At 42.1% G+C, this 27,917-nt stretch overlaps 2 protein-coding genes across 2 annotated transcripts in view; one reads left to right on the top strand and one right to left on the bottom strand.

The window, feature by feature from the left end:
• The window catches only part of LOC103356100 (parathyroid hormone 2 receptor-like), a gene marked incomplete at its 5' end in the record, with an annotated part of 96,370 nt that overhangs the window by 42,888 nt on the left and 25,565 nt on the right, over positions 1-27,917 (top strand). The window contains 3 exons of the mRNA XM_008280149.1: positions 14,186-14,200; positions 23,423-23,467; positions 24,369-24,399. Of these exons, the coding sequence (XP_008278371.1) occupies positions 14,186-14,200; positions 23,423-23,467; positions 24,369-24,399 (91 nt within the window). The remainder of the gene's footprint in view (positions 1-14,185; positions 14,201-23,422; positions 23,468-24,368; positions 24,400-27,917) is intronic.
• LOC103356092 (uncharacterized) lies at positions 5,529-14,264 on the bottom strand. The gene is made up of 7 exons (XM_008280143.1): positions 13,763-14,264; positions 12,105-12,174; positions 11,564-11,603; positions 7,561-8,572; positions 6,870-7,025; positions 6,681-6,773; positions 5,529-6,493 (listed from the first exon to the last, which is right to left on the bottom strand). Exons 4-7 carry the CDS (start codon positions 8,554-8,556, stop codon positions 6,185-6,187), a joined length of 1,554 nt encoding a protein of 517 aa, XP_008278365.1. The 5' UTR covers positions 8,557-8,572; positions 11,564-11,603; positions 12,105-12,174; positions 13,763-14,264; the 3' UTR covers positions 5,529-6,184.

The following is a 27,917-nucleotide window of genomic DNA, read 5'->3' as shown; positions in this document are numbered from 1 at the left end:
GGTGGATGATCTGGTCCCCTTGAACACAGCTGCCCAGAGTTGTCGCTGATGGCTGATTGCAGTGGCTGCAGCTGCGGAAGAGAGCCCAGCTGCCGCTGAACGGAGGGAGGAGGGGGGAATGGAGGAAGTCAGGCAGGAGCTGAGGCAGGTACAGGGGAGGGAGCCCTGACATGGTGACTGCACTAACTTTTCTTAAATCTGTACAAAATCTATCTGTTCCGTCAGTCTTTTCTGCCAATAGACATGGAGAAGCCCAGCTAGAGCACCCCGGCTCTGCTATCCCATGTGCTAACATGTACTCTACTTCCTTCTTTATCCGCTCATGCTTCACCATAGGCAGACGGTAGTAGCGTTGTTTGATTGGTTTTGCATCCCCCACATACACGTGACGGTGTATCTGAGAAGAGAGACAAGTGAGAATTAAGCAACTTCACCAGGTCTGCACACTGAGTGTCTAACAGATAGCCCAAATGACTGTCTAGATGATTGAGATACTCAGAATTTTTAAGCTTCCCTGTAAGAATTGGCTCAGATGGAACATCAAAATCCTCTGGAGGCAAGACTCCAACTATGGCTAATGATCTCATAGAATCACCTTCTACTTGAGAGGCTGAGTTAGAAGAATGATAGGGCTTCAATAAATTCACTTGACACCACTGAATCTTCTTCCTTCTGTCTGGTGTGCACACTAAATAGTCCCTGTCTGACATACGGCTCTTAACTGTGTACGGCCCACTAAACTTGGCCTGAAATGGTGAACCCACCAGAGGCAACAAAGCTAAAACCTGATCCCCTGGTTCAAACATGCGACATTCAGTTTTACAATCAAAAAGGTCTTTCATTTTCACTTGTGCACAGCTAAGCTTTTTGTGAGCAGTGACACAAGCAAGATGCAGACGGTGACGAAAGCCATTTACATAGTTCAAAACATTATCAGGTGGTTCAGTATTTTTCAAGTCATTACCCAGCACAGCAAGTGGACCCCTGACTGTGTGTCCAAATACAAATTCATTGGGACTGAAACCTGTGCTTTCTTGTGAAACCTCTCGTACTGCAAGCAACAACCAAGGCAGGCCGTCCTCCCAATCCTGAGAAAGCTCAGTACAATAAGAACGCAGCATAGATTTCAAAGTCTGATGAAAACGTTCGATAGCTCCCTGAGACTCAGGATGGTATGCACTAGACACCTGATGTCTAACCTTCAGCTGATTTACCACTTGAGAAAATGTACGAGACATGAAATTACTCCCCTGGTCAGTTTGTACCACTTTTGGGACACCGAAGGTAGTAATAAAAGAGGTCAGTGCTTCCAATACTGGCTTAGTTTTAATGGAGCGCAAGGGAAATGCAGCAGGATAGCGAGTACTTTTACACATTACAGTCAACAAATACTTACACCCAGCCATACTTTTTGGAAGCGGACCCACACAGTCAAGCAACAGATATTCGAATGGCTTTTCAACCACTGGAATGGGGTACAATGGAGCAGGCTTAATTTGTTGGTTGGGCTTTTCAGTTAACTGACAGGTGTTACAAGTTCTACAATACATTGCTACGTCCCTCTTGAGACGAGGCCAGAAAAATTGGCGGAGTACTCTATCGTAAGTTTTCTTAACACCAAGATGACCTGCCACGCCATCATGTGATGTGCTCAACACTAGATCTCTGAACTTTAAAGGGACCACAACTTGAACAACACTGTCTATTTGCACACCATTTACTACACGGGTCCACTTCCTCAACAGCAAGCCATCATTAAAAAAATAACCACTAGGGACACACTTGAGCTCACTTTCTGGACAGACCAGGTCCAACAGAGATTTCAATGTAGGATCTGCAGCTTGTTCTTTAACAAACTCCTCTCTAGACAGTGACAGCAATGGGATAGAAAACAATTCAAACTGCTCCTTTCCCCCAGAACTGCCTTCAACTTGAGAAGCTGACTTCTGAGAGGGCTGAAACTGTTCAGATTGTTCCGACTCAGCTTTGCTTCTTGAATGCGACACTACACAGGAAGGGCAAACTTTGGGGTGCAGTGCAGCACACTCATCTGGTCCCCCAGAGTCCTGTAAGGGTGAACCAACACACTGTGGTGAACTATTTTTCCAAACCCTATCCCCAGCCAAGTCATTTCCTAAAATTATGTCTATGCCTTGCATCAGCAGCTGAGAACGGACACCCATTTCAACCTCTCCACATACCAGATCAGAGAAGAGATAAAAATGATGTGAAGGAATCCTCATTGGAAACAACCCAAAACCAAACATTGGAAATTTTTCTCCAGTAGTAGTGCTGGATGAAAAAGGTAAAATACCTTCCACAATCAAACTTTTAGTAGCTCCCGTGTCATGCAAAATCCTAACAGGAATCTTGTTTTTTCCATCCAAAGACAGAAAACCATCCGAGACAAAAGGTTCATAGGACTGATCAAAAACTTTAGATGGAACAGACTGAAGGGGAAACACCTCCAATTCAGGCCTACCAGTGCTCGATGCAGAGGAGACTACGCCGGCTGAATTAACATACACACTGGAATCAGCTGATTTTTGGCCAGATTTAACAACTGGGCATTCCCTGTTCCAGTGCCCCTTGTTTTTACAAGCAAAACACACCCTGGTTGGATCAAACTTGCCGTCTGTCCCTGGAACATGCCTCATAACCTGATGAGCAGACTCATGGGCGACCACCGGAGACTTACTGTGCCTAAACCTAAAATTCTCCCTCTGCCGACCTTTCTGGATTTGACCAACTACTGAACCACTAGCATGTGTTAAAACATACTCATCAGCAAGAACTGCAGCCGCAGATGCTGTGTTCACCTTCTTTTCATTGATATAAGTAGCAAGGTGGGCAGGCAATGAACTTTTAAACTGTTCTAACACAATTAAATCACATAAATCCTCATAATTGTCTACCTCAGAAGCAGAACACCAGCGTGTGAAATGAGCCAGAATATCTTGGGCAAATTCAACATGGGTTTGCTTGTCCCCTTTCTTCCAATTTGTAAACTTCTGCCTATATGCTTCTGGAACTAGTTCATACGCCTTTAGAACCGCAGCTTTAACTGTAGCATAATCACCGCTTTCCACAGAACTAAGGGCAGAAAAAACTTTTTGGGCCTTGCCTGTGAAAATACACTGCAACATCATAGTTTTATGGCTATCTGGCCATTTTTTAACTTGTGCGACACGCTCAAACAATGTCAAAAATGTGTCCGGATCTTTTTCCTCAAATTTAGGCAGAAGACGCAAGCTTTCAGCAACATCAGAACCAGCAGGGCCACCTCTACCACCGGTTAACAATGACTCGTGTGCTTTCCCTTGCTTTTGCAGCTCCAACTTCAACTGCTCAACCATAGCTCTCTCCCTTTCCAATGCTAGTTCAGCCCTCATTCTCTCCTTCTCAAACTCAAATCGTAATTTCTCCTTCTCTAATTGAAATTTTTCCTTCTCTAGCTGCAGATATTCAAATGACAAAGTGCCACTAAAAGACTCTGGACCGACAGGGCCTGCAGCTGCTGGAGCCTGAACTTCCTCCAAAAGTTTGGCAGATACAGCTAACCCCTCAATAATGCTCATTAGCTCAGCCTTTTTTGGTATCTTATCGGTTTTTGACCAGCCCAAATGGACTGCCAAATCAACTAACCCATCTTTGGTAAACTGAGTTAAAGTACTGCGAGATGGTCTTTCCAGGAACTCAGAAGCCGAAGTAGTACTCTGCTCCGTCTCAATGGTTAACACAGCCACACTGAATACACAACCAGCACATCCAAAAAGTGAGTAAAGCAGTTTGAGTCACACAATACACAACTACAGGGAGAATGAGTAATTATGGAGCTCCCCCTTCTAACTGCCTATCCCGAAACTATATAACTGAACCCTAGTCTTCATGTGCGTACTGGCGGTGGGTATTTATGCACCTGCAAACCGTCTGCATTGGAAAGACCACGTGTCTCAGCCAATACTTCGGGGTGCTCCCGAGACCACTGCTGCGAGCCGCACTGACAACACACCAAAACAACAAACAGCCCTAAAAACAAACAAACAAAATCAACAACCTCTCCTTATGAGATGACCGTTGCTACTGCCTATCTGGGGGATAAAATGAATGCTCCAGCCAGACAGCAAAATAGCACAGCTATCCCGCTATAGTCATCCCCACAGTCATATAGTGCATAACTCAAACTCACAGTTCTACCAGGATGCACAGCTAAATTGCAGCTACAGACATTAGAGAACTAAACCATCTCCAACCTTATCTGTTTAATTTAACTTGAAGGAAAAAGCTGTCACCGTGGGCCTCCCAACCCAGTCAAACACAACCAAAATGGTAATATTAAAGGTTCAAAATTGGACGAGCCCCCACTTGTTATGCCCAGCTCGTTGAAGGGCATAACAAAGAAGGGAGGTCGACACGGAACAGCTTTTAAAGTAAATGAGTAATTTATTGAAAATATTCAACAAAGGAAAACTAATAATACAGTCTAGAAACTCAACATAATCAAATACAACCAAACCAAACCAAGCCAAGCCAAGCCAAACCAAACCAAACCAAACCCAGAGAGACCTGAAAGGCTCCAGCCTTCCAGGAGGGAGAAAGAGAGAGAAATCCATCTTGGATTCCCCCAGCTTTTAAAGGCATTAACCAAACCAGTCCTTTAACGAAATGGGAGGGGGAGGTTTTCCATACTGGAAAAAAAAGCAAAGGCAGGAAAACACACACTGGCAAGGCCTGTGGCTGTCACACTATTCACACCGAAGGAATATGTCAAGTGAATTGGTGTGGCACTTTGATGTGTTTATTGTAGGTTACAATAGAGCTCTGTATGAAGGGTTAAATTTTGTCTGTCACAGGGAGAATATGCAGACTCCACACAGAAAGATCCCAGGCCCATGCTGGGACATGAACCATTGTGAGGCGACGGTACATGAACCATTGTGAGGCGACAGTACTGACCACCGAGCCACCGTGGCTGGTGGAGTTGTCAACAGGGTATATTTTAACCCAAATTCTAATCTTTTCTACACTGAAAAAAATAGTCTGTTGGATTTACATGAAAAAATATGTACATCGGTTGCACATAATAATATCACGTTAAACAAAAATTATTTAATCAAGTTAAATACATCAAACTAATTCTTATACAACAAACATGACTTATTTATGTTCATTTCAATATTTTCTTTTATGTTAACTATATGCAATTACCCCATGTTAAACCAACATGATTTTTTTTCATGTTAATTAAAAGTTTCTTATATGCTCTTTACCTTTACTTAGTACATGTTAAAGCAACATGACTTTTTTATTAAAACTACATGCAGTTTTGTTGTGTTAAATCTACCTAGCCTTCTCAAGTTATTATACTATTAAGTTATAAAGCATCCTCATAATTTGTGCATACATTCCTCAAAACTTCCTTGCACTGTTATGTAAATAAATGTTTTTTTGTACATCCTACCTGATCTATGATAATCTCTTCTCCACAGCATTTATCATAAAATCTTAAAAAACAAGGCATAAACAAATGTTTTTTAACAACAGCTGTATTTTCTCAAACAGTTAAACAACTTTACCAAATCCACAAGAGGTGTTTGCATTTTTCACTCTCTATCATCGACTATACCTGGAAAAAGAATGAAAATATATAAAACAAGAAAAGGGAATCACGGTCAAAAACCATATCAGTGTTACGCATGCAACACATATCACATTTTCCTTCATAAGAACAGTATATTCTTAAGAGAGCATCACAGACATCTATAACTGCTACAATCTAATGTAACACCAGTCATTAGAACAGCTCCCACAATTAAACTGAGTAGATGTTCCACATTTGTTAACTGCAAATAATAATTCTTTTAGCAACTTGTAGACAGTAAAGCAGGAACCAGTATAATAAAATTTTACTACTGTCTGAAAAAAGACAAGTGTAAAGGAAACAATTATTTTCCAGAGAAAAAACTGTATCTGACTTTCCCAAATGGCTCAAACATGGCACAGTATTCATGGCTTGCTTTCCCCCAATTATATTTAGCACTGAATGTACCAAATCTGAACAAAGGTTGAACACACATGCCAATACAATAAGGCACTTTGATGCAGGAAATTGAACACAAACATCATTGCACGCCTTTGTCCTTGTGCTTGCCATGAAAGTGCAGCAGTGCTCCATAGTAAAAGATCACTCGTAGAGTCTGTTTTTGAGTACTTGGGCTTTCTTCGAAAGCATGTTGCCATCCAGCTCCATAACAACTTTCTGAAGCACTTCGAAAGTGAACTTCAGTTCAGGAGGATAGTTGAGGTTCATTGCATACATTAGACCAAACAACATAGCAGCAGCGAATCCAACGCTGTCCAGATCATGAAGAACCTGCTGGCCTTCAAGGACAATTCCTATGTCGTCTGGATGACTGGTGGCCTCATGTTTGATGACAAATATTCCCATTGTGGTCTCATCAAGTGATGCTCTGATGGTGGCTTCGTCTTCTGCCTGCAGAGGGCACAGTCACAAAAGGAACTGAGTGAAATTGAACAAATAAACATACAAACAAACCAAAAATGCCAATCAATGTTTTATGTATTTAGATACTGGAAATTAGAATACTGTATGGCTGGCTGTTCTATGCTGTTTCAATAACTACATATTTCACTGCTCAAAAAGAAATAATAATACTTACCACAAACTCTCTTGCTAGATTTGCTGGGTCCTCATTGAGGTACACACTCAGCCCCTTCAGAACACTGTCCCGCCTTACATCAACATCTTCATCCTAAGTCAAAGGGGTAGGGAGAGAAGACACTTTTGTCCTCATACAAATCTGTCCACCACTATACAAACACTATATTTCCCCAAAATTCATTCTTACTTGACTCATGTGTGCCACAATGCTCTGCAGACGCTTGCCTATCTGACCTCCTCTTTTTTCAAATAGCTTCAGACGTCTGTCAGATAGCACATCCAGCCGTGAGAGAAATTTGGATTGCAGGGGCATAGTGGTAATGCGCTTAAATTCTGCATTTATCTGAAAAGAAGATCATATTTTTAAAAAATTATTGATCCCTTACTTTTCAAATAGTCTCATGATTGTAGTTATTTGGTATATAATTTATCCCACTCAATATTTTGTTTTGCTGTGGTAAGATGTTTTTTTAGTTCATGTATGTGTGTACTAAATGAAAATCGTGGGTAAGCAATACCAGTTGAGAACCATGAAGAATTTCATGAATTTTCTTTAAAGAATAATTCAAATATACAAGGTCACTATGACCTTGAAGGCCAACCACCAAAATGTAAGCAGTTCATCTTTGAGTTTAAGTAAAGGTGTGTACCAAATTTATGAAAATTCAGAAGAACATGACAAACAATCTGAAAAAATAAGGGCTCCTGGCATAAAAACATGATCAAGTTGAATTTGGATAATGGGGCATGGCAACAAAAGGCATGGAAACAAGGACAACCACGTGAACAATGCATTATGAACTCCAACATAATCCAAATATTTAAGTCAATACATAGTTGAATTACCATACTCAAAGCAAATATCATAAATAACATACCTCATTCACTTCAAAGAGTGCTGGCCATCTTGCCTGGAAGTCGTGTATCATTGGTGCATCGCGTACCACTTCATGTCTCCTATATGCAAATGTCTTCTCCATTTTCATCTTCACCACCTCCCTGTTGTTTCTCTTCTGCATATCTGAAAGAAGTTCCAGTCTCACCTTCTCAAGGCTCATGTCAGATTCTCCAGTAGGATAAGGTGGACAGTAGTTCACTTCGGCCCGCCTTGGTCTTTTAATTCCGAAAGCAGCACTTGATTTGCCCTCTGGTTTGTCCTTGAGAGCGTTAACCATTACTTCAGGACACCCCAGCTTCCTCAAGTGAGTGCGGTAGATTGCCAGTTTATTCTTTAAACTGGCTTTCCACCCAGCATATCCAGAGAGGGAGCCTTTCTCAGACAGGCATGGATGCTTTGAGATGAGGGCCTCTCCAACCATGTCAAACTGCTTATCAGTGACATAAACTTTGTACCTAACTATTTCTTGCACCAGTCCTTCGAGAATATTTGACCTCAGTTTAGGATCTGGAGTAAGCACGGCACCCTCTTCTCTGTATGCTGCATTACCTCGCTCAAGTTTTAGCTCTGCATCACAGCAAAACTGAGGAACATGGAAGATAGTGGGCCAAACGGACCTACTTCCGGATGATCCTGATTCTGGTGAGGAGAGTATGTCGGTGTCCACACAACTACTAGTCAGAGATGATGATTCTTCATGAACACAAACAGTAGAACAATGGGGAGTTGAGACCTCTGTCATGGGGATTATTTTGATAGTCCCTCTATCCTGAACTTCATCCATTGATGTGATATTCATAAAGTCATTTCCAAAAAGTGCATCCATGAATTGAAGTTTGAAGTCAGAGTTAAGACAACATTGTCTTCGTACCTCGCCAACAAGTTCATCAACAGATGCAGGAAGCCCATTTTGGAAAGTCAACCTTTGGCTGGTGTTGTCACCCAGGATGACTTTGAGAATGGCTGGGGTATTCATTCTTCTACGCCTTGGTCTGTAAGGAGGATGAGAAAGATTAAATTTTTAAAAAGTTTGTTGCATATTGTTTTATTGTTTATTAACTTTTCACTTTTCCACCAATAAAGTTTGGAAGTTCAACCTGGAAACTAGAACTGTGGCTAAAAATTAGGAGCCTGCCAAGGATGTAACCCACAGGCATGTGTGACATACAGTGTAGTGGAACATATTATGGTTATTACACAAATATAACCAGAATATTGACAGAGAGGAAGCATGGCAAGCAGGGTGTCAAACTGCAAAGACAGACGCCTTAAAAAATTTTTATTTAGCATGTATATTATGCATCATGTTTTGGAGGTTAACTAACCTTTTATGAGGATGTGTCTTTTTAAGGTCACCATGCGGATTGATCCAACCATATAATCGGCCAATGGATAGGTGTCAGTGAGTTCACTGAGTGCCACAATTTTTATTTCTCTTGACGGTGACACGCTTAGTTCAAAGGCTCTGTAGTTTGCACTGTACCACCCACACAAAATTTTCACAATGAGGAACAACTCCTCATTTATAACACACATCTGAATGATTTCAGCGAACTCTGGTAATCCACTTACTGACCCATGGGCAACTATCATACCTTTGCTGTAAGCTATGCCACCAGTCAATGCATTATTGGCAAGGTGCACTTCTGAAATGTTGGGGTATTTTGACCTAACAGCCTGAACCACTTCCTCTCTCAGTACATCAACTGGTACTGTGGACACACTGGATACATCAAGGCTAGACTTACCATAGGATGGCGAGTTTATGTGGAAAGCAATCATTAACTGATGTTTTGAAGCCAAAGTCAGAGACAAATTCTTAAAGCAACTTGTATGCTTTGTAATCTGCTTGAAGAAACTATGTTTGGCTTCGAATCGCATTGTCCAGAGTGTGACAAGAGGGCCAAAACATCTTATCATCTGAGGGTAGTGCTCAAGATAGTGGTGCTTGGGTAGAAGTCTGACACCAGGGAAGAGCTCTTCGTATCTTTGTCTGTGCTCAACTATTTTGCTTTCAAGGTATGCTATAGATTCGTCTGTATGCACGGGAGCAACAACTAACTCAACAATTTCTTTTAAATCCATCAACACTAGCCATGCTGGCTCATTTTCTGGCACGAGAGGTCCAATCAAAAATGGGAGAAACCTCAGGAGACTCCAATTTTCATGGGCATTGCCTCCAATAGTTTTCCTACCCAAGAAACTCTGTGGCACAACATGTGGTTTATTTGTTTTGTCTGTCCATTTATAAGGAAATGCCAAAATATGTTTATTGAGGCCATCTAATGTAATTAACTTCTTTGATATCATTGATGTCAAGCAGTAAGCCAGCTCAACTGGGACAATGCCCTCAAATAAATCATGAGCAATGTCAGGAGGATAACCAGAGACAACATGAAAATAAGACAGATTTTTTGTTAAAACACAGTCTCTTTTAACCCCAAAGCAATGGGCATTCTTCTCAAGACTTGCTTTTACATGAGCCACGTAAACCTCTTTAGTTCGAAGACTAAAGGCACCAGATGCAACACTGTCTGACCTAATATCACAACGTTTTGCAGTGCAAAACCGACAGACGTAGTCACCTGAAAAACTTTCTGTGAAGCCTGCAATACTGTGTGCCCCCAAGTTATCAGCCACAACACTCTGCACTGTACCTCTAAGAGACTTGCCTAACAGAGGGACATACACACCATAGTCCTCTAGAGTTTTAAGATCCTGCAGAAAAGGTTCCAAGACTTTGTCATAACTATATATTTTTACATAATCACTTTTGCAAAGTATTGCAAGAAAAATACATGACAAGGATGAGTGTGAGCCAGGTGGCAGGTTACCTAGTACCCAATAAACACCACAAAGCTTATGTTTCTTCCGTGAGGTGCCTAGGGGATTGCAAGTTTCGAAATCGTCCACGTACAGACGCAGTGATATTCGTAATTCCTCAACATTCAGAAAGCCGTTTTCTTTAAAATACAAACCATCCTCAGGAGCCCTTAATTCAAATGATGGGTCAAGTTCAATGTCCTGCTGTCCTTTATGATTTTCAATAATCTTATCAAGTAGGACTCTGCAATTTAATATTTGCTGCAAGGATTTTAACAGTGGGACATACTGAAAGGTGTGCTTTTTTTTACCATCAAGAATGTAAGTAACTGCTTCCACAACGCTGAATTTTTCCTTGTAATATTGTTTACGTTGATATGAAGTGCTAAGGCGGCCACCTTTTTTAATTGCTCTATGAACTGGATTAAATGAGCAAACTGCTGTTGTGATTTCATCAACTACAGAGTCATCAATTTGGAGGAAATGACACTCAAGAATCTCACTTACACAACCTCTGGATAGTGGGTATGATGCAGAACATAGTAAGTAGTAAAGGTCTTGTAAGAAATCATCAATGGCTGTACCTGGCACATGCACTAAATATTCCAACTTCAACAAGGCTGCTGCAAGCTGCTTCTCAACATTGCTTGCAAGTGTGTTTTTCTGGCTTTTCCAATCTACGGGTATAACTGCAACTTCCCCTTCCACACACTCCTCGTCCTGGCAATCAGCAAACAAATGATGTAATGGTGATGGTGCTAATCTCGTTGTTTTTACAATACCAGGTATAAAATCAGTTAGGGTGTGAGGTGTGTGTCGGCGACTCTTATGAGACTTAAAGGTTCCATAAATACTGGTTTGAAAACTACAGCCAGCAAACATGCAAAAGACATTTTCATTTCTCTTCAGATGTGTGTTGATATGAAGAAAGTACTCCCTTTCATTAGATAAATGTTTGCATTTACACACATGACAGCTGAATGTAGACAACTCTTTTTGAGTCTGATTAACTTGTGTGGAAAGTACTCTACTTTGATGTACAATTAAAGCATTCCGTGTCTTAAATGTGCATGGACATTTTGAATAAGTACACGGATAGCGAATGGTACGTCCAAAATGTGGATGTTTGAGCTTGTAATGGTGAAGTAGTTCAGACCTACTTGCAACGGCTACTGAACACCCCTTACACTGCCACATTCACTGGAGAGAGAGAGAGAGAGAGAGAGAGAGAGAGAGAGAGAGAGAGAGAAAGACTGAAATGGGACGCCAGACAACCGAACACAAATCCAGCATAGTTTTCTTCACAGAATAGGTCAGAAATGTTTCACAGCTACTCTTAATTGTAATTTATATGACCAAACTCAATGGACATTTTATTACACCTGGCTAAACACATGCAGTTGCATACAACATTCTTGCAATAAATCCTCCCTTCACTGAATTAATAATCAGTTTTGTTTAAACTGTTTAAGAGGACGAGGTCAGACTATTTAGAGGACATTGTGGTGCTGTGTGAATTATTTGGTGATATAGTGGCATTCATTTTCTGAATTTTAGAGACAACTCTTTCATTTATTCCTTATATGTTAGCACAAAATATGCAAAATGTTATTGATGAAAATTCAGAACTTGACAGCAACAGTTTCATACCTTGGATTATTAAAGGTTTTTTTGTATAATAAATATAATTTCAATACTCACCATTTACTACAGAGCCTTTGGAACTACAAAGCAAAGCAGTGGCCAACCATCTCAACCCTAATTGCCTACCCTGAAAAAAAAGAGACATGTTAAATAAGTTTAATATTCACACACAAACAGCAGTTATTCTCGCTTTAAGACCAACATTTAAGATATATCATGTTTCATCATGGTGTCCATGGTTTTTCCATGCTCAGAGCTGGTCTTCCAGGGCTGACTATGCAGGCAGTTTAGCGCATGCGTGTCATGCGTACTTTTTTGGGTCACAACTACATGCAACAGCAAAGGCAACAAGTCTCATTTGACAGAAATACATTTTTTGCTGTTCTTATTTCTTATAATTTTATAAACAATGTCTATTATGTTTGAGTAAATAAAACAGGTTAAAACATTTTATTTAATTGTAAGCGTGAGAGCAGAGTGACAGAGGGAGTGGGATTTCAAGATATGGACAGGGAGTTAAAGGGGATGCAAGATAGCTAATTGTAAATGTCAAACTCTGTCCTTCAATGGCTATTCTAACTATCTAGGCCACTGCTGAACTTAAACCTTGACAGAGAAGAAAAAAAATGAGGCATGCATAAATCACTGAAGCATTTTATCTGTCATTTACTTAACTGAGGAAGGCTACTTCTTATATATTTTCACCTTCTCCCTCATATTCCTCTCTCCTCATCTTTAGTTGAAAGCAAGCTTTAGTAACAAGTAGTAAAAAAAAAAAACTTAGAAGTAAAAACCGCTCACTAAACTGCATTAACTGCTGCAGTTGTCTCAACATATGAGCTAAATGGCATATACCAGCAGCAGTTGGTAAACACCATTTCTAGCTGGCGTTTACCAAATGCAATAAAAGCGCTGCCAGGTTACACAGACAGAGGGAATGGAGAGAGGAGGAGAGAACACAAGTTAACCTGACTACTAATTAACTTCGATGTGTTTATTTTTCTTTTCGTGACAAGAGGGATAATTCATTCCTCTCATAGAAGATGTAAGCATGTAATTAGCGGGACCTACACAGCATGACCAAAATACCAACACATTCAAATCGCAGACTTAGCAGCTAACTAACTAGCTAGCTAGCTAGCTAGCAGCACTCGTGCTGATCATCACTTCGCCCACCACAAATACAGTCAGTCTAAAATATTTCAACTCTACAGTGACCGGCTTTCTAGAATTAAATATGCATTACATCCCCTCTTCGTTACTATAGGCTCTACCTTACATGTGATGTGATCCGACCGGACTAAAACCTGCTGTGGATGAGGTTGCCGCTGTCTGCCCCTCGCGCCAACTCACTCTGACATGCGCACAGTGAACATGCCTGCGCACGTCGGTTATTGCCCCCCTCCCCCCACCCGTTTAGGCGGCTAACGTTAAACTTCATCGTTCTTAAAACTGGAAAACAACATCAACCGAACTAATGCTGCAAAGAATTTAACACTATAAAACGCATGCTATATGTACACATTTCCAAAACTATGAAGACAACTTTAGCCTAGCTAACGCCAGCAAATGTTAATGTTAGCTAAACAACAATTTCACTTATTCATGTTGCTCAATGTTACTACCAAATTAAAACATCAGCTTTGTGAAACAATGCGTCTGATATGACGATATCTGACTATGACAAACATTTAGTAAGATTCAATTACTTTTACCTTGTAAGCAGCTCCTCCGATCTGCATGGATTGCCTGACTCCAGTGAAAAGATGACGAACTGTGACGTCTGTTCTGCTGAGATGTGGGCGGAGTTTCCAGACAAAACATAACTTTTTTCTAAATTCTTTACATGACTGAGATTGAAAGATTTAACATCCCTCAAGGTTATAATAGTTTTACATGACTAATATATGTTTAGATGTGGAACATAAAACAATCATGTCTTGCATACAAATTGCATATTTAACAATTGAACAACCCCCCTTTTCCCTTTTTTTCAGTGTAAAGTCCAGTCTCGCTTAGCCAGCCCATTTTCCAGCACACAATGGCTGCACCTCACTATCATTCTGCTAAAGGGGAAGAAAAGCTTGCTTTGTATTTTTTTAAAAAAACCTATTATAGTTGTCTTGGGCAAAGTTAAGTTGTTGTTTTTAGTTGTAGTAATCTTCATGTATCATTTTCCACCTTGTTTAAAGTCTTTGAATCATCCATCCATTATCTTTTCACCGCTTAATCCTCATTAGGGTCGCGGGGGGGCTGGAGCCTATCCCAGCCGACTTTGGGCGAAGGCAGGGGACACCCTGGACAGGTCGCCAGTCCATCGCAGGGCCACACTTAGAGACAGACAACCAAGCACACTCACATTCACACCTACGGACAATTTAGAATCACCAATTAACCTCGGCATGTTTTTGGACTGTGTGGGAGGAAGCCGGAGAACCCGGAGAGAACCCACGCTGCACGGGGAGAACATGCAAACTCCACGCAGAAAGATTCCGGTGTCCCCACCGGAACGCGAACCGGCAACCTTGTTGCTGCGAGGCAACAGTGCTACCAACTGCGCCACCCTGCAGCCCGTCTTTGAATCAGATATTTAAATTCTTCTGACAGTGGGTTTGTGTTGTGTGTGTGGGGAGTAGCGAGGGGAGAACAGTGAAAACGCAACACACTCTCAGTCCGCTTGCTCAACTGTATTGAGTTCAACTTAAACAAAATACACAAAAAAATCCACCATTTTCAACAAATACATCCGATAATTAAACCAGTATTAACAGGTAAATGCATTTGTCTCCATATTAATCAACTCATCTCTAACTCCCCTCAGAATATTCACTTACTTTCTCTACAGCTTTTACTGTGAAATGTGTGGGAACAAGGCTTTTCACTACAACAGAACTAACACATGAACCATATATTTCACCTATGACTGTAAATATCACTCATTTAAACATTAGTGACAACTTAGCATACAGTCAACTATAAACCGGGACCACGAAGTCGCTAGCAGCTAGCTAACATATAAAATCGCTTTTCTGTAATGCTTCAGATAGTGCAAAAAATCACAGAACACAAACTTCTATGCAAACATAGACGCAGACATACAAGATATATCACAAACATGTTTTCATTCAGAATATATTGCTTTCTATTTAGCAGAAATTACCTTAAAAGGGGAGTAGCGAGGGGAGAACAGTGAAAACGCAGCACACTCAGTCCGCTCGCTCAACTGTATTGATTGAGGAGAGAGCGCGCGTTCACCTCCCGCTGGCATTGCTAGCCGATCGCTGCACATTTCATGGCAATGGCAGTTACTTGGATCTCCAGCGGCCATTACACGAGACATTACCAGTAGATTACTGCCAACTCAAACCAGGCCAAAATCTCTGCACTGCTGTTTACCATGTACCACATTTGCACTTGGAGCCATGATTCAGATATGCAGACGGACAGCCTATAGGTTCAAATTTATGTTCCAGCGTTAACATTTCATTCTGTAACTGCATTAATGCAGGTAGGTTGTGGCATTCACTGTGTTTTCTGAGATATTGCACAGAGGTTTACTACCTTATGTTATATGCTATATATCATTCCTTGGATAATTATTGTTATTCCGCACCGGTATTACCCCGTACAGGGCTACTGGTCCAGCTCTCTGTTACTAGGGCTAAGTTCTAACTGCCTACAGGCCCTCGACATAGTAGGATTCTATGGAACTGATTAAGCTGGTGTCGAGGAAACTCGCCTAGCTTCTAACTGCCTTATTCCAGACGCCTACCCCGCTTCTTCTAATAGGTGTCCCTACTAAGTAGCCTTGATAGTAGAATCACCCACCAGACACGCCTGTTAGTGGCAGCTTTCCTCTTATGGGAACGAGCACTTGGTAAGTTGCTAGGATAGATTTAGAGGTTTGGCATTACCAACCCCAGGGATATGTTTAAATACTCTATTTCATTCTTGACTTAGAATAACCATTAAGAACCTTTAAAAGCTGTTATGCACACAATAATCTAACTTTTTACCACCATTGGATACTTGAAGTCTTTCAATAAAATTTTAGTCCGTATTGTCTTTAAATGCAGGATTATATATTTATTGCAAATCTTTAGCATGGGCAAAGCATCAGCATTTTGATTATTCACACATAATTGGTCATTCATCCTAGAATTAATAATAAGATAATCTGTGCTCCTTTAAACTATAATTAATGACAAAATTACTTAATTTGTAGAGAGAGAGAGAGCCTAACAAGAACTAGGAAAGACACCCTACCAGCAGAGCAGCTACCCTGTACAGGGCAGCGATGTGCAGGTGACGTCCACCAGTCAGGGGGAGACGAGGAGTCGCAACTCCGATTGGAACTGCAGTCCACGTTTGAGTCTCACTGGGTAAAGTAGGGAAGCTGGTTTTCTTCTGGCAGAACACAGAAAAGGCTTCTGCCGCTCCTCTTCAGGTGTGCCGTAGTCCCGTTGCAACTCCTTCCATTCGCACTCAGTCAACTGAAAAATGTTCTGAGAACTCTAAGAGTTCTTCGGGCGTCCTTCAGTCTTCTGGTCAGGTTGACATCCACTTGTGTCCTCTGCTATCTCCCGAGCGATCTCCAACAAACATCTCTCTGTCTGTGACTTTTATACTATTTCTACAGCTCTCTCTCCCATAAACACAGTGTTTGATTTCTAATAATACACACGCTGATACACACTATTAGTGAAGCAACCGTCCTCCGCTTCGCGTCGGACGGTTCACGCCTCCGCGTCGTCCATTAATTTCTGATAATGGACACCTCGTCGGGCATTATCCCTTACGTATAAATCACAAACAAACACAACAGATGAGAATGTTGATCAATTTCTTAGTCACACTAATCTTCCCAAATTGCAACAGGAAAACAGGATGGCTCTGAATTTACCTCTATAAGTGAACTCTGTGAAGCTTTCCAGCATATGCCAAATAATATAGTATATAATATATATATATATAATAGAAAATGGAAACTTCTTGCCATTTGATATGCTGACTTCACAATATGTAATCAGCAGCCCATTTTTTTTAAGGATACTACCAACTTAAATCTGTAATAGGTAAGAAATATAGCATCAACTAATTGAACCTGCAGCTACCAATCAGGGTAGCAGAAATCATGAATCTCCATGCCCCAAAGCTATTATCAAAAATATACCGATTATCAAAATTGGGTGATTCAATCTCCCTTCCAACTTCTAAATGGGAGGCTGACTTATCCAGTAACTTCAACAAAATATATGGTCAAGAATATGTTTAAACACTTTTTATAATGACTAAGATCTCAAATATGCAACTAATACAATTCAAAATTCTCCACACAAATCATTATACAGGACAAAGAATGTTTAGAATGAGTCTGTCAAAATCAATTATCTGCTCACATTGCACCGAACATGCAATTGACAACTACTTCCATGCCCTGTGGGCTTGTCCACCTGTCTAGAGGTTCTGGCTTGAAGTGTGTGATGACTTGTCAACATGGCTCGGATGTAATATACCTGTGAGTCCAACACTGTGCCAACTAGGTTACTTGGGTGAGACCGACATAGCAAATAATTCTGTACATATGGTCCTTACTGTCTTATGTGTTGTGGTCGGTGACCACTCGGTGCGATGTAGGGCTGGACCAGAACGGAAAAAGGCACAAGGTTAGGGAAAAACAGGTTTTATTTTAAGGGAATAAGGGAGTGAGGAAACCAGGGAGGCAGGTGAGGGAATCCGGGGCTGGTGCGCTGGTGTCGTGAGGGGGAGTGTCCTTTCTATGTGACTATCCGTGCGGCTTGTGCTCGTATGGCGTCTTGTCCGTATATAGTGCGCGTGTGAATGGTGATGTTCCAAACCCAGGGCTCGTGTGGTGTTTCTTCTGTGGTGCTCTTCCCGTGTCGGTGCTCGAGTGGAGGAATTCCCGGCTCGTGGATCCGAGGGGGCAAACCAAAAGCTGGCGAAGTGGGGCTGGAGAAGCTGGAAACAGGGGCTGGTGGAGGAGACGCTGGAGAGGGAGAAAAACACACACAGTAACTCGTAGGCTCGAGAAGATAAGGCAAAAACACATGTGCTTCGGCTGGCGACTAGATATACCACAGGAGAGTTGGCAATCATCTCACACTGGAGCACAGAAAGACCAGTGGCTTTATCCAGTGTGTAACGAGGATGATCAGCCGCAGCTGTGAAGGTGCTGACGTGCGCTCCTCCAATCAGCCCCGCCCAGCCTGGAAAACATTGAGACACAGACACTCCAGCTGCATCCACAAAATGTTAATAAAAACAAATACAAAAATTACACAATCACCACATTATGTATTGCAACAAAGCTATTCTTGTGAATTGGAAATCCAAAAATAATCTGTGCATTGAGCAGTTGAGGAACATTTTAATAGACCACATCAACATTGAGACAATATCTGACTCTTCAAAGAATCAGCTAGCTGAATTCCAGTCCTTCTGGTCCCCTGTGATTAGCTTCTGGTGCCTGGTGACTACGGGCCTTGTGTGGTTTCGTTGGGTGGGGACTTGGGTTGCCTCGCTGTGGTGGCAGATCTGTGTTCGGCCCTGCCCCCTCTTTTTTTTTTTTTTTTTTTGATGGTGGAGGGTCAGCCAGGGTCTGAGCTGGCCTGGGCATGCCGCTGCGGGGGTGGGGCGGTGTAAGCCCTGGTGTCTTGTTGCTGCCCTGGAACCCAGGGTATGCCACAGGAGGGCTAGGAGAGATACAGGGGGGGTTGTAGGGGTTGTTGGCTCGGGAGGTCTTGGGGGGAGGGGCAGGGGAGCTGTCAGGTGATATGGGTTTGGTCTCCCCCGCTGCGCTCTCTGCTTCTCCCTGTCTCCCCCTTCCTGGTATGTGGTGGGTGGGTGTCTTCTGGGGTTGGTGGCGGCTCGTTGGCTGCAGTTGGTGTGGGCCCTGGCCGTGGGGGCTGCTCCTGGCTTGTCCTGCCCTGTATGGGCTCCCATGGAAGGGGGATGCCTACTGCCATCACCAGCTCGTCCTCTGGAGGGAGGTTCGCATACCTACAGTCCTACAACCTCAGACACCTTGCCTCCTCTGCTCTTTCATACACACACACCAGTGACGTGCAGTCAGGGAGGCAGGTGAGGCAGAGCCTCACCTGACATCACGAAAAGAGAAAAATAGAAATAATAAAATAATTTATATGGTTATTAATGGTTATATTATCCAGTGATTTGTACTATGAAGTATTTATTTTTTCATTTCGCCATTTTAAATTCAAAATTGCAAAATTTTCGCAATTTCCCATTCAAATGCTTGGAAGAGAAGCCAGTGAGGCAGCAGCGAGCTGTGCCTCACTTGTATTGTGCAATCCCTCACTGCGCAGGCTGCCATGCGTAGGCTATCACTGTATGGCAGCCAGCGAAGTGAGGGATTGCGCAATCCAAATGAGGCAGCAGCGAGCTCAGCCTCACTTGGATTGCGCAATCCCTCGCTACCTGCGTTGGCTGCCTGCAGTGACAGCGTGCTGCTGTCTGCATGTCGCCAATAACACGTTTCAAACACATTTAGTATCCATCCATCCATTATCTATACACCGCTTAATCCTCATTAGGGTCGCGGGGGGGCTGGAGCCTATCCCAGCCGATTTAGGGCAAAGGCAGGGGACACCCTGGACAGGTCGCCAGTCTTTCGCAGGGTCACACTTAGAGACAGACAACCAAGTACACTCACATTCACACCTACGGACAATTTAGAATCACCAATTAACCTCGGCATGTTTTTGGACTGTGTGGGAGGAAGCCGGAGAACCCGGAGAGAACCCACGCTGCACGGGGAGAACATGCAAACTCCACGCAGAAAGATTCCGGTGTCCCCACCGGGACGCGAACCAGCAACCTTGTTGCTGCAAGGCAACAGTGCTACCAACTGCGCCACCACATTTAGTGTATGAACTGATTTTCCATAGTTCAGCTGATGTATGTAATAATGTACAGTGTTTTTTGTTACCAACTGTATGTGTCTAATGTGTTCCGTGTGCTGAGCGATCATAAACGGCTGAGAAGAGGTTCCAGGTGAGGCAGGCAGTTCTCTTGCCTCATGGCAGGGGGCGCTCGTGATCCCAGACATGCTTCTTGTGACTCCGCGGCTGCAGAGTAAGTGACAGCAAGCTAGACTAGGTACAGTATAGTAGTCAAGTGCAGCGAAGGAAGATAAGGACACTTTCTACAAAAAAGAAACAGATATTTTTGTCCAGAAGGAGCGGAGCATGGACTTCATTTAAAAGTAAAGGTAAGACCACAATAACTTAAAAAAAATAACAACATGTGTTTTGTGGGCTGCAGCTTGTATGTGTAAAGAATGCAGACATGAAACGCAACCCGTAAACTGCTGCCAATCAAATGGCAAATATGCGACTGTGTAGAGTGCGTATATTTGTAAATCAGATTCTGATGAAGTCAGTGCCTCACCAGCCATGAACCTCACCGCACGTCACTGACACATACAAACGTAGGGCCTTGGGCAGCGAACACGTCATGCAGGGTGTGGCGGAGGGGGCCATCTAAATGGACCCATCTGCCATCTGCCTGGATCTTGGGCTCGTTGTTCTCTTGTCCGCCCAGGGTGTTTCTCACAAGGCATGGTGGGAGGGTTAAGGGTGGCGTGGATGTGTGAGAGCAAGTGTTGTAAGATTGGAGGGGAAGGTGGATTGAGGGAGGATGTGGTAGATAGGAAGATGGAAGGAGGAGGTGGGTGGATAGGGAGGGAGGGTGGATGGAGGGAGGATGTGGGTGGGTAGCGGGGGAGGATGGAGCATATGGGGATGGGTGGGCGGAGAGGGAGGTAGGACATGGGTGGATGTGGAGCGAGGGTGGTTAGTGGATCCCTGGTGTCCAGGGTGAGTGTCTGGGCATTGGTGTGGGTGCTAGCCCATGCCAGGTGGCTGCCTAGGTTGTCCTGGTCCTCCTGGGCTCTTGGTAGGCCTTCTGTCTGGAGTGGGGGGGGGGGTGGCTCTCGGGCTCGTGTGGCCCTGGGCACTGCGCTTGGCCTGCCCTGGGGTACCAGTGCCTCGACGGGGTCAGCGGCTGCTAGTCTTGGTCCACTGGGACCTCTGGCCCACGGCCATGGTGGGCTCTGGCTGGGGCTTTTCTCTGCCACCGTCTTGGAGGATGCAGGTTCGCCTCAGTGGTGTGGTGGCTGAGATTCGTACTCCGGGATTGCTACTGATGGCTTGGGTCTTGGGGCTCTCCTGGGGCCTCATTTAGCATCAGTGCGTACGCACAGATATGTGCCTACAGCGTGCATACGAACATTCCTATGCAAAGTATGGAATTTATCAACTTGTACTTATACTTAGGAATGTGCGTAAATATACGCACACCTCTGACCATGCTTACGTACACAATCAAGCGGTAGAAAAGTGAAACTACAAATAGAAAGTATTCCGGGATTTTGACCACCGGCACATTCCAGTGTGAGGTTGGAGACATATGCGGCATTTCCAGCCATCACTGAGCAGGATCAAGCCGGCAGTGTTGGATGCCGTAATTCCTCTGGCCCCAGCCTACATCCAGTTCCCTTACAGCCATCACCGATGAACCCAAATCAAACGGGGACTTAATGCCGTCGCTGGATTCCCAAACATATGTGGAGCCATAGACAGCACCCACATCACAATCAAAGCAGCATCACTAAACAAGCTTAATTTTGTAAATAGACAAGGGTTTCATTCAATCAATGTACTGATAATTTGCGCATTTGTGGCTATCCAACGTTATTGCCCGGTGGCTTGGAGGAACGCACGACTCATTCATTGAGCAGAACAGCTCTGTGAGTGCGTCTCCAAGCAGGAGCTGCTGAAGACGGCTGGCTTATTGGTGAGTGTCACAGAGTGTGGAAATGTTTTTTGCTGGACTTTGTTTGGTAATTAAAATATGTCATCTGTAGTGATCAAGGTTATCCACTGGGTGAACGTTCGGTATGAATTCGTCCTCCTCCAGTTGCAGCCATTTGTCTTTTATGGACCGTGATGCATTTTTTGGCACTGAGCTTAACGTCAAACCACTTTTTAAAATTTTTACCGGCGATCTCTCTGGCCCAACAGAAATAACTGCGGTGGTTATCTTGTCCCATGCAATATTTTTTCTTTCGCTGCTTATCCCAACATTTCACGCACCAAACTATATTTTCTGGCTTGCTTCAACCTCGCTGACAAGTACCTCGATCTCAGTTTCAGAAAAGCTCCTCTTTTTCGCCCTTTTTGCCACGATGATGCAACAGGCGAAGAAAAAATAAATCTTCACTTGCTTTATAAAGAGGCGTGTTGTTGCCCTATATGGTGATTTGGAGGCGTTCCTGAAGGCAACGTGCATGAGCACGGAGGTTAAGAACAAGTGGGATTTATCAACACTGATGTACGTATGACCCCCGTACGTACGTTTGATATATACAGATTTTTTTGTACTTACGCACACTCTAAATTTCATTTGTACGACAGAATTTAGAACCTTTTCTACGCACTGATGATAAATGAGGCCCCTGGTCTGCATCTGTCCTTCGCAGGGGCTCGGTTGCACTCGCATGGTTGCACTCATGTCTGAACACTCCTCACCCCACACATTCTGTAAAATGACACTGCATTGTCCGCACAAATACCTACCTTTGTTTGCTTTTTTAATTTATTTTAGTTGTTTCTCCTGATGTTTGTAGTTTGTTTTTGTTTTTTCTTTTGTGTTTCTTTTCCCTCTCTCATCTTTGTTTGCATATATAAATCTTGTGTTCTGGTAATCGTTGAGATTCAGGTGTTCTCAGCTTCCTCATCTCTTACAGCTGCTCTGGATGATCATCAGCTCTGTTTTCCTGCAACAGTCGTCACATCATTTCTGCTGTGTGTTAGTACAGGTGTAGCAGTCGGTAGATTGTGCTCTATTTGTTTTCTTCTACTTTCCTTTCACTCTCTCTCTCACTTCTTTAAACTATACGCTTTTCTTTTTCCCTCTTTCAGGTCCAGCAATACTAAAATCAGTTTAGTAATAAGCAAGCATCCCAAATAAATGAATGAAATAAAAGAGAATGAATACATACATACATACATAAAAATCAGACTAGCAAGAGGGGCATTATATTTACAAAGCTCCCCTTGGCAAAGTTAATCTTTTCAGCACAACGCAGCAGCCAGATCATCATTCTGCTTGCCTAAACGGACCTAAACGGAAGCACAGGCTATCAGGCTGAGACCTGGGTCTCAGACATGGGTTGAAAGAAATAGCTGGTTCCACTCAAGGACCTACAACACTGATAGTGGGGAGTGTCCACTAGCCTTTTTTCCCTTTCTTATCTTTTTTTTTTTTTGCATAATATCCATGCAAATATGTCTGTTAAATTAATAAAAAAATAAAATAATAAATAAATTCAGTATATTTCCATTGTAAGAGCAATGATGACAAAAACAATGAAAAATGTATTTTTCTGAGCCTGGGTGCAAACTTTGCCACTGATTCTATAGCCCCATCAAGAAATTATTATTTATTGTTTTTATTTTTAGGAATTTAATAATAATTTTTAAATGTACATTCAACTTATAAAAAGCCATTTTTAACTGGCTATTCACTAAATAGGTTGTAACAGTAATATCTGCGGTCAAGTGTCATTTTTTTACGCTGCCATGGCTCCCCGGCGAGCCTGTCCCTGCTGCTGAAAAAAACACAGCAAACACAGGAAACACTGACTAAGAAAATGTATGTAAACTACAGAGTTGTAAGGAAGTACTTATTATTCTGGCTTTTAGTAATGTTCTGCCCTTCATTCAGAAATCGTGCATCTGTTGTAATGTAAGTTTATCCTAGTAAAAATGGGTTCTATTCTTCCTTTCTGCCAATAGGGGTCGCTCTCGCCATTACTGTGGTGTTATTTGTGTTTTTGGTTGTAAACGTGATAGTGTATAGTAACAGTGCCTCCTAGTGGCCAACGGTCGTAGGCGGCCGGCAGCTAAATGACTCCAACGGCTGCATAGAATTCAACAAGGGACGTGTAAACATGTCGAGCCACGTCTCTCGGCATCATTGTTCATTTGGGAGCCTTGGCAAATCATAATCTGTAAGTTTATTTGATAAAATGCAGTGTTGTATTGTGTTCTGCATTTACTTTAAGTTTTTAGTGGCATATTTTCTTTCTACTAGTGCTGTATTGAAGTGAGGTAATATTGCTAGCCGCTAGTTGCTAAGCTAAAGCCGACGTCATCCTAGGATTGTACGTGATGATGCCTGATTTCTATCACAGTCGATTATTGAGTAATGTATGCAAGAGCACTTAGTAAGTGTCCTTGTTCTGTGTGTTACAGTTTCAAAAAAAAGAAAATATAGTCTTCAGTAAAATACAAAAGACGACAACAATGTGTAATTTTATTGCTGGATCCATTTAGATGTTTAGCTCGCTGTCTAGGTTACGTACACTAACTGAGGCAGAAGAAGTAAATAGAAATAATTTTGGTAATCATAACTGACCTAAAACAGGAAAAGTTTAGTCACATTCAATGTCAGATAGTGAGGAAAAAAGGTTATGTCTTTTTATACAGTATATGAACTTCTGGGGCCTCATTTATCATCAGTGCGTAGAAAAGGGTCTAAATTCTGTCTTACAGTGAAATTTATAGTGTGAGTAAGTACAAAAAAATCCGTATTTATCAAACGTGTGGACAGGGGTCGTGCGCACGTCAGTGTTGATAAATCCCACTTGTTCTTAACCTCTGTGCTCGTGCACGTTCCTTCAGGAACGCCTCCAAATCACCTTATAGGGCAACAACATGCCTCTTTATAAAGCAAGTGAAGATTTATTTTTTCTTCGCCTGTTGCATCATCGTGGCAACAAGGGCGAAAAAGAGGAGCTTTTCTGAAAATGAGATCGAGGTACTTGTCAGCGAGGTTGAAGCAAGCCAGAAAATATATTTTGGTGCTTGAAATGCTGGGATAAGCAGCGAAAGGGAAAAAGCTGCACGGGACAAGATAACCACCGCAGTTATTTTTGTTGGGTCAGAGGAGAGATTGCCGGCAAATTTTTTTAAAAAGTGGTTTGACGTTAAGCTCAGTGCCAAAAACCCCCCCAAAAAACGCATCACAGCCCATAAAAGACAAATGGCTGCAACTGGAGGAGGACGAATCAGAAAGTTCACCCAGCAGATAACCCTGATCACCTACAGATGAGATGTTTTAATTACCAAACAAAGTCCAGCAAAAAACATTATCACACTGTGTGACACTCACCACTAGGTGAGCCGTCTTCAGCAGCTCCTGCTTGGAGACGCCCTCACAGAGCTGTTCTGCTCAATGAATGAGTCGTGCGTTCCTCCAAGCCACCGGGCAACAACATTGGATAGCCACAAATGCGCATCGCAAATTATCAGTACTTTAATTGAATGAAACCCTTGTCTATTTACAAAATTAAGCTTGTTTAGTGATTCTGCTTTGATTGTGATGTGGGTGCAGTCAATGGCTCCACCTATGTTTGGGAATCCAGCGACGGCATTAAGTCCCCGTTTGATTTGGGCTCATCGGTGATGGCTGTAAGGGAACTGGATGTAGGCTGGGGCCAGAGGAATTACGGCATCCAACACTGCCGGCTTGATCCTGCTCAGTGGTGGCTGGGAAATGCTGCATATGTCTCCAACCTCACGCTGGAATGTGCCGGTGGTCAAAATCCCGGAATACTTTCTATTTGTAGTTTCACTATTCTGCCGCTAGATTATGTGCGTACGCATGGTGAGAGGTGAGCGTATATTTAAGCACATTTTCTAAGTATAAGTACAAGTTGATAAATTCCATACTTTGCATAGGAATGTTCGTATGCACGCTGTAGGCACATATCTGTGCGTACGCACTGATGCTAAATGAGGCCCCTGGTTTCAACTGTGTATTCAGATGAATTTTAAACACCAGCTTTCAATTTTCCTCGGTACCTATAGGAGCAAAAGGGAAGACTAATGAAACAACAAACCAATCAATAAAACAAAACCTTGAGCCAAAACAAGATTGATTTCAATATGATGCTAAGGTCATGCAGCTGTGTTGCACATTTTAAGTTAAAAATGCTTAAAAATTGCAAAAAAAATATGGAAACTGACTGCAAATTGCATCTGTGTTTACAGTAAATTAGCCCTTTTACCTTGGTGCATCCCTATGTTCACATTAGCAGAAGGGACGGCAATGCTTATTCTCGTATTTGTTGGGGCAACAGTGTCATCGTCAGCCTTGTGCATCAACATTGTTAATAATATAGTCCTGTAAAGTACTGTGATTTGTTTTTCTTGCACGTCATGAAAATGCATGTACGTATTCAGCAATGTGGCTTGGTCAAAATGATGTATTGATTAGAATTAACTGACAAACACTGATCATGCTAAGTGCTGACTGCATGGAACTAGAGATGTATCCTGATGTATGTAAATCCTCCAGATAACATAAGATAAGCTGAACATGGTGTGTTTGCAGTGCTCATCTGTTAACTGAAGTGAAAAAAAGTAAAAGTGCACATCTAGTACACTTCCTTGTGTGCGTGTGTTTGTAATGGTGGATTGTAATTATCTGTGGTCTGCAGGAACAGTTGTTGGAAAAATAATGAAAATGTATTTTTTCATGTTTGTAAAGGCTGCAAGGTCTCAACAAAGGAACCCCACACAACTGTGCTCTAGAACCAGAGAGACCTAAACTGCCAATCAGGGCAGTGAAGATGCGTCAAACAACCGTCCTTGTCATTCTAAAAGCTAAATTCAAACATCTGTCACTTTATGCTTTAGATGTACAAGTTAGTGCAACTGATTATATTCAGACTACAAGTAGTCATGTGCTTTGGGATGCAGGGACCCAAAGTTTGTTTGGCATATTTATAATGCAGTTTCCACTAACACTCAGCCTCAATAATAAACTGTGCAGTCTAGCAGTTACAGCTAAAGACGCAAAGTCAATTTTCTTCAAATTAATATTCCCTCAGGCACAGGTTTTTCATCTTCTCTGAATCCAAGCCTCATATCAAGCTGTGCAAGAAATGAGAGCTTGGCAAACAAAAAAAAATGCTGCCAATCTCTGTTTCTTGAGTGCTTGAAACCATTAACCTGGCAAACAGAGAACTAATTTGCTGCGAGTTTATCTTCCTACAGTAATCACAGTTGCTGTCATTCAGTTTAAAATTAAAAGTAAAATTCCTGTCTGTTTGGCGTTTATCTACACATTTAGCAAATGTTGATGTAGTTGTGCAAAGCAAGTACAACTGCAACAGTATATGTTTTAAATGGATTGATTGGTGACCCTTTATGTCATGTTTTACATGTTTTTGTGTTTTTATTTTTTAAACATATTTCCATTTCCATTTTTTGGTTTAGATGTGTTCTTTAGCTTCTAGTAAATTCATTTTTTTTCTAATATAGGACCACAATGAAAAAAAAGAGGAAAATTCAACCTTTAATTCAAGTGCATTTATTCAGTGTGAAAAAAATCCCACATTCTAAAATAATTCTTTTACATCAAATCATGTGTGCCACAATTATCAGCACCGTTAATGTTAATACTTTGTACAACCCCTTTTTGCCAACAATTCATTTGAGTTGAGTTGAAGATGACATTTGTCTACAATTTTCAATGTGAGTATGCTTCTGCAATAAATTTTAAACATCTTAACCAGGGGTGCCAATAATTATGGAGGGTGCTGTGTGTGTGTGTGTGTGTGTGTGTGTGTGTGTGTGTGTGTGTATATATATGTATATATGCACTACCGGTCAAAAGTTTTAGAACACCACACTTTTTCCAGTTTTTCACTGAAAATTATTCAATTTTTTGTGTCATTGTACTCTGAAATGAAAGCATAGAACAAATAAGCAATTTGAGTTGAAAAATAAATCATGGAATCAATTTATAGACCAAAAT

Source organism: Stegastes partitus, unplaced genomic scaffold, assembly GCF_000690725.1.
Source record: "Stegastes partitus isolate 25-593 unplaced genomic scaffold, Stegastes_partitus-1.0.2 Scaffold183, whole genome shotgun sequence".
In the NCBI taxonomy this organism is placed as follows: domain Eukaryota; kingdom Metazoa; phylum Chordata; class Actinopteri; family Pomacentridae; genus Stegastes; species Stegastes partitus.
Note: the sequence above shows the minus strand (reverse complement) of the source record. Positions and strands in the feature narration are given on the sequence as shown.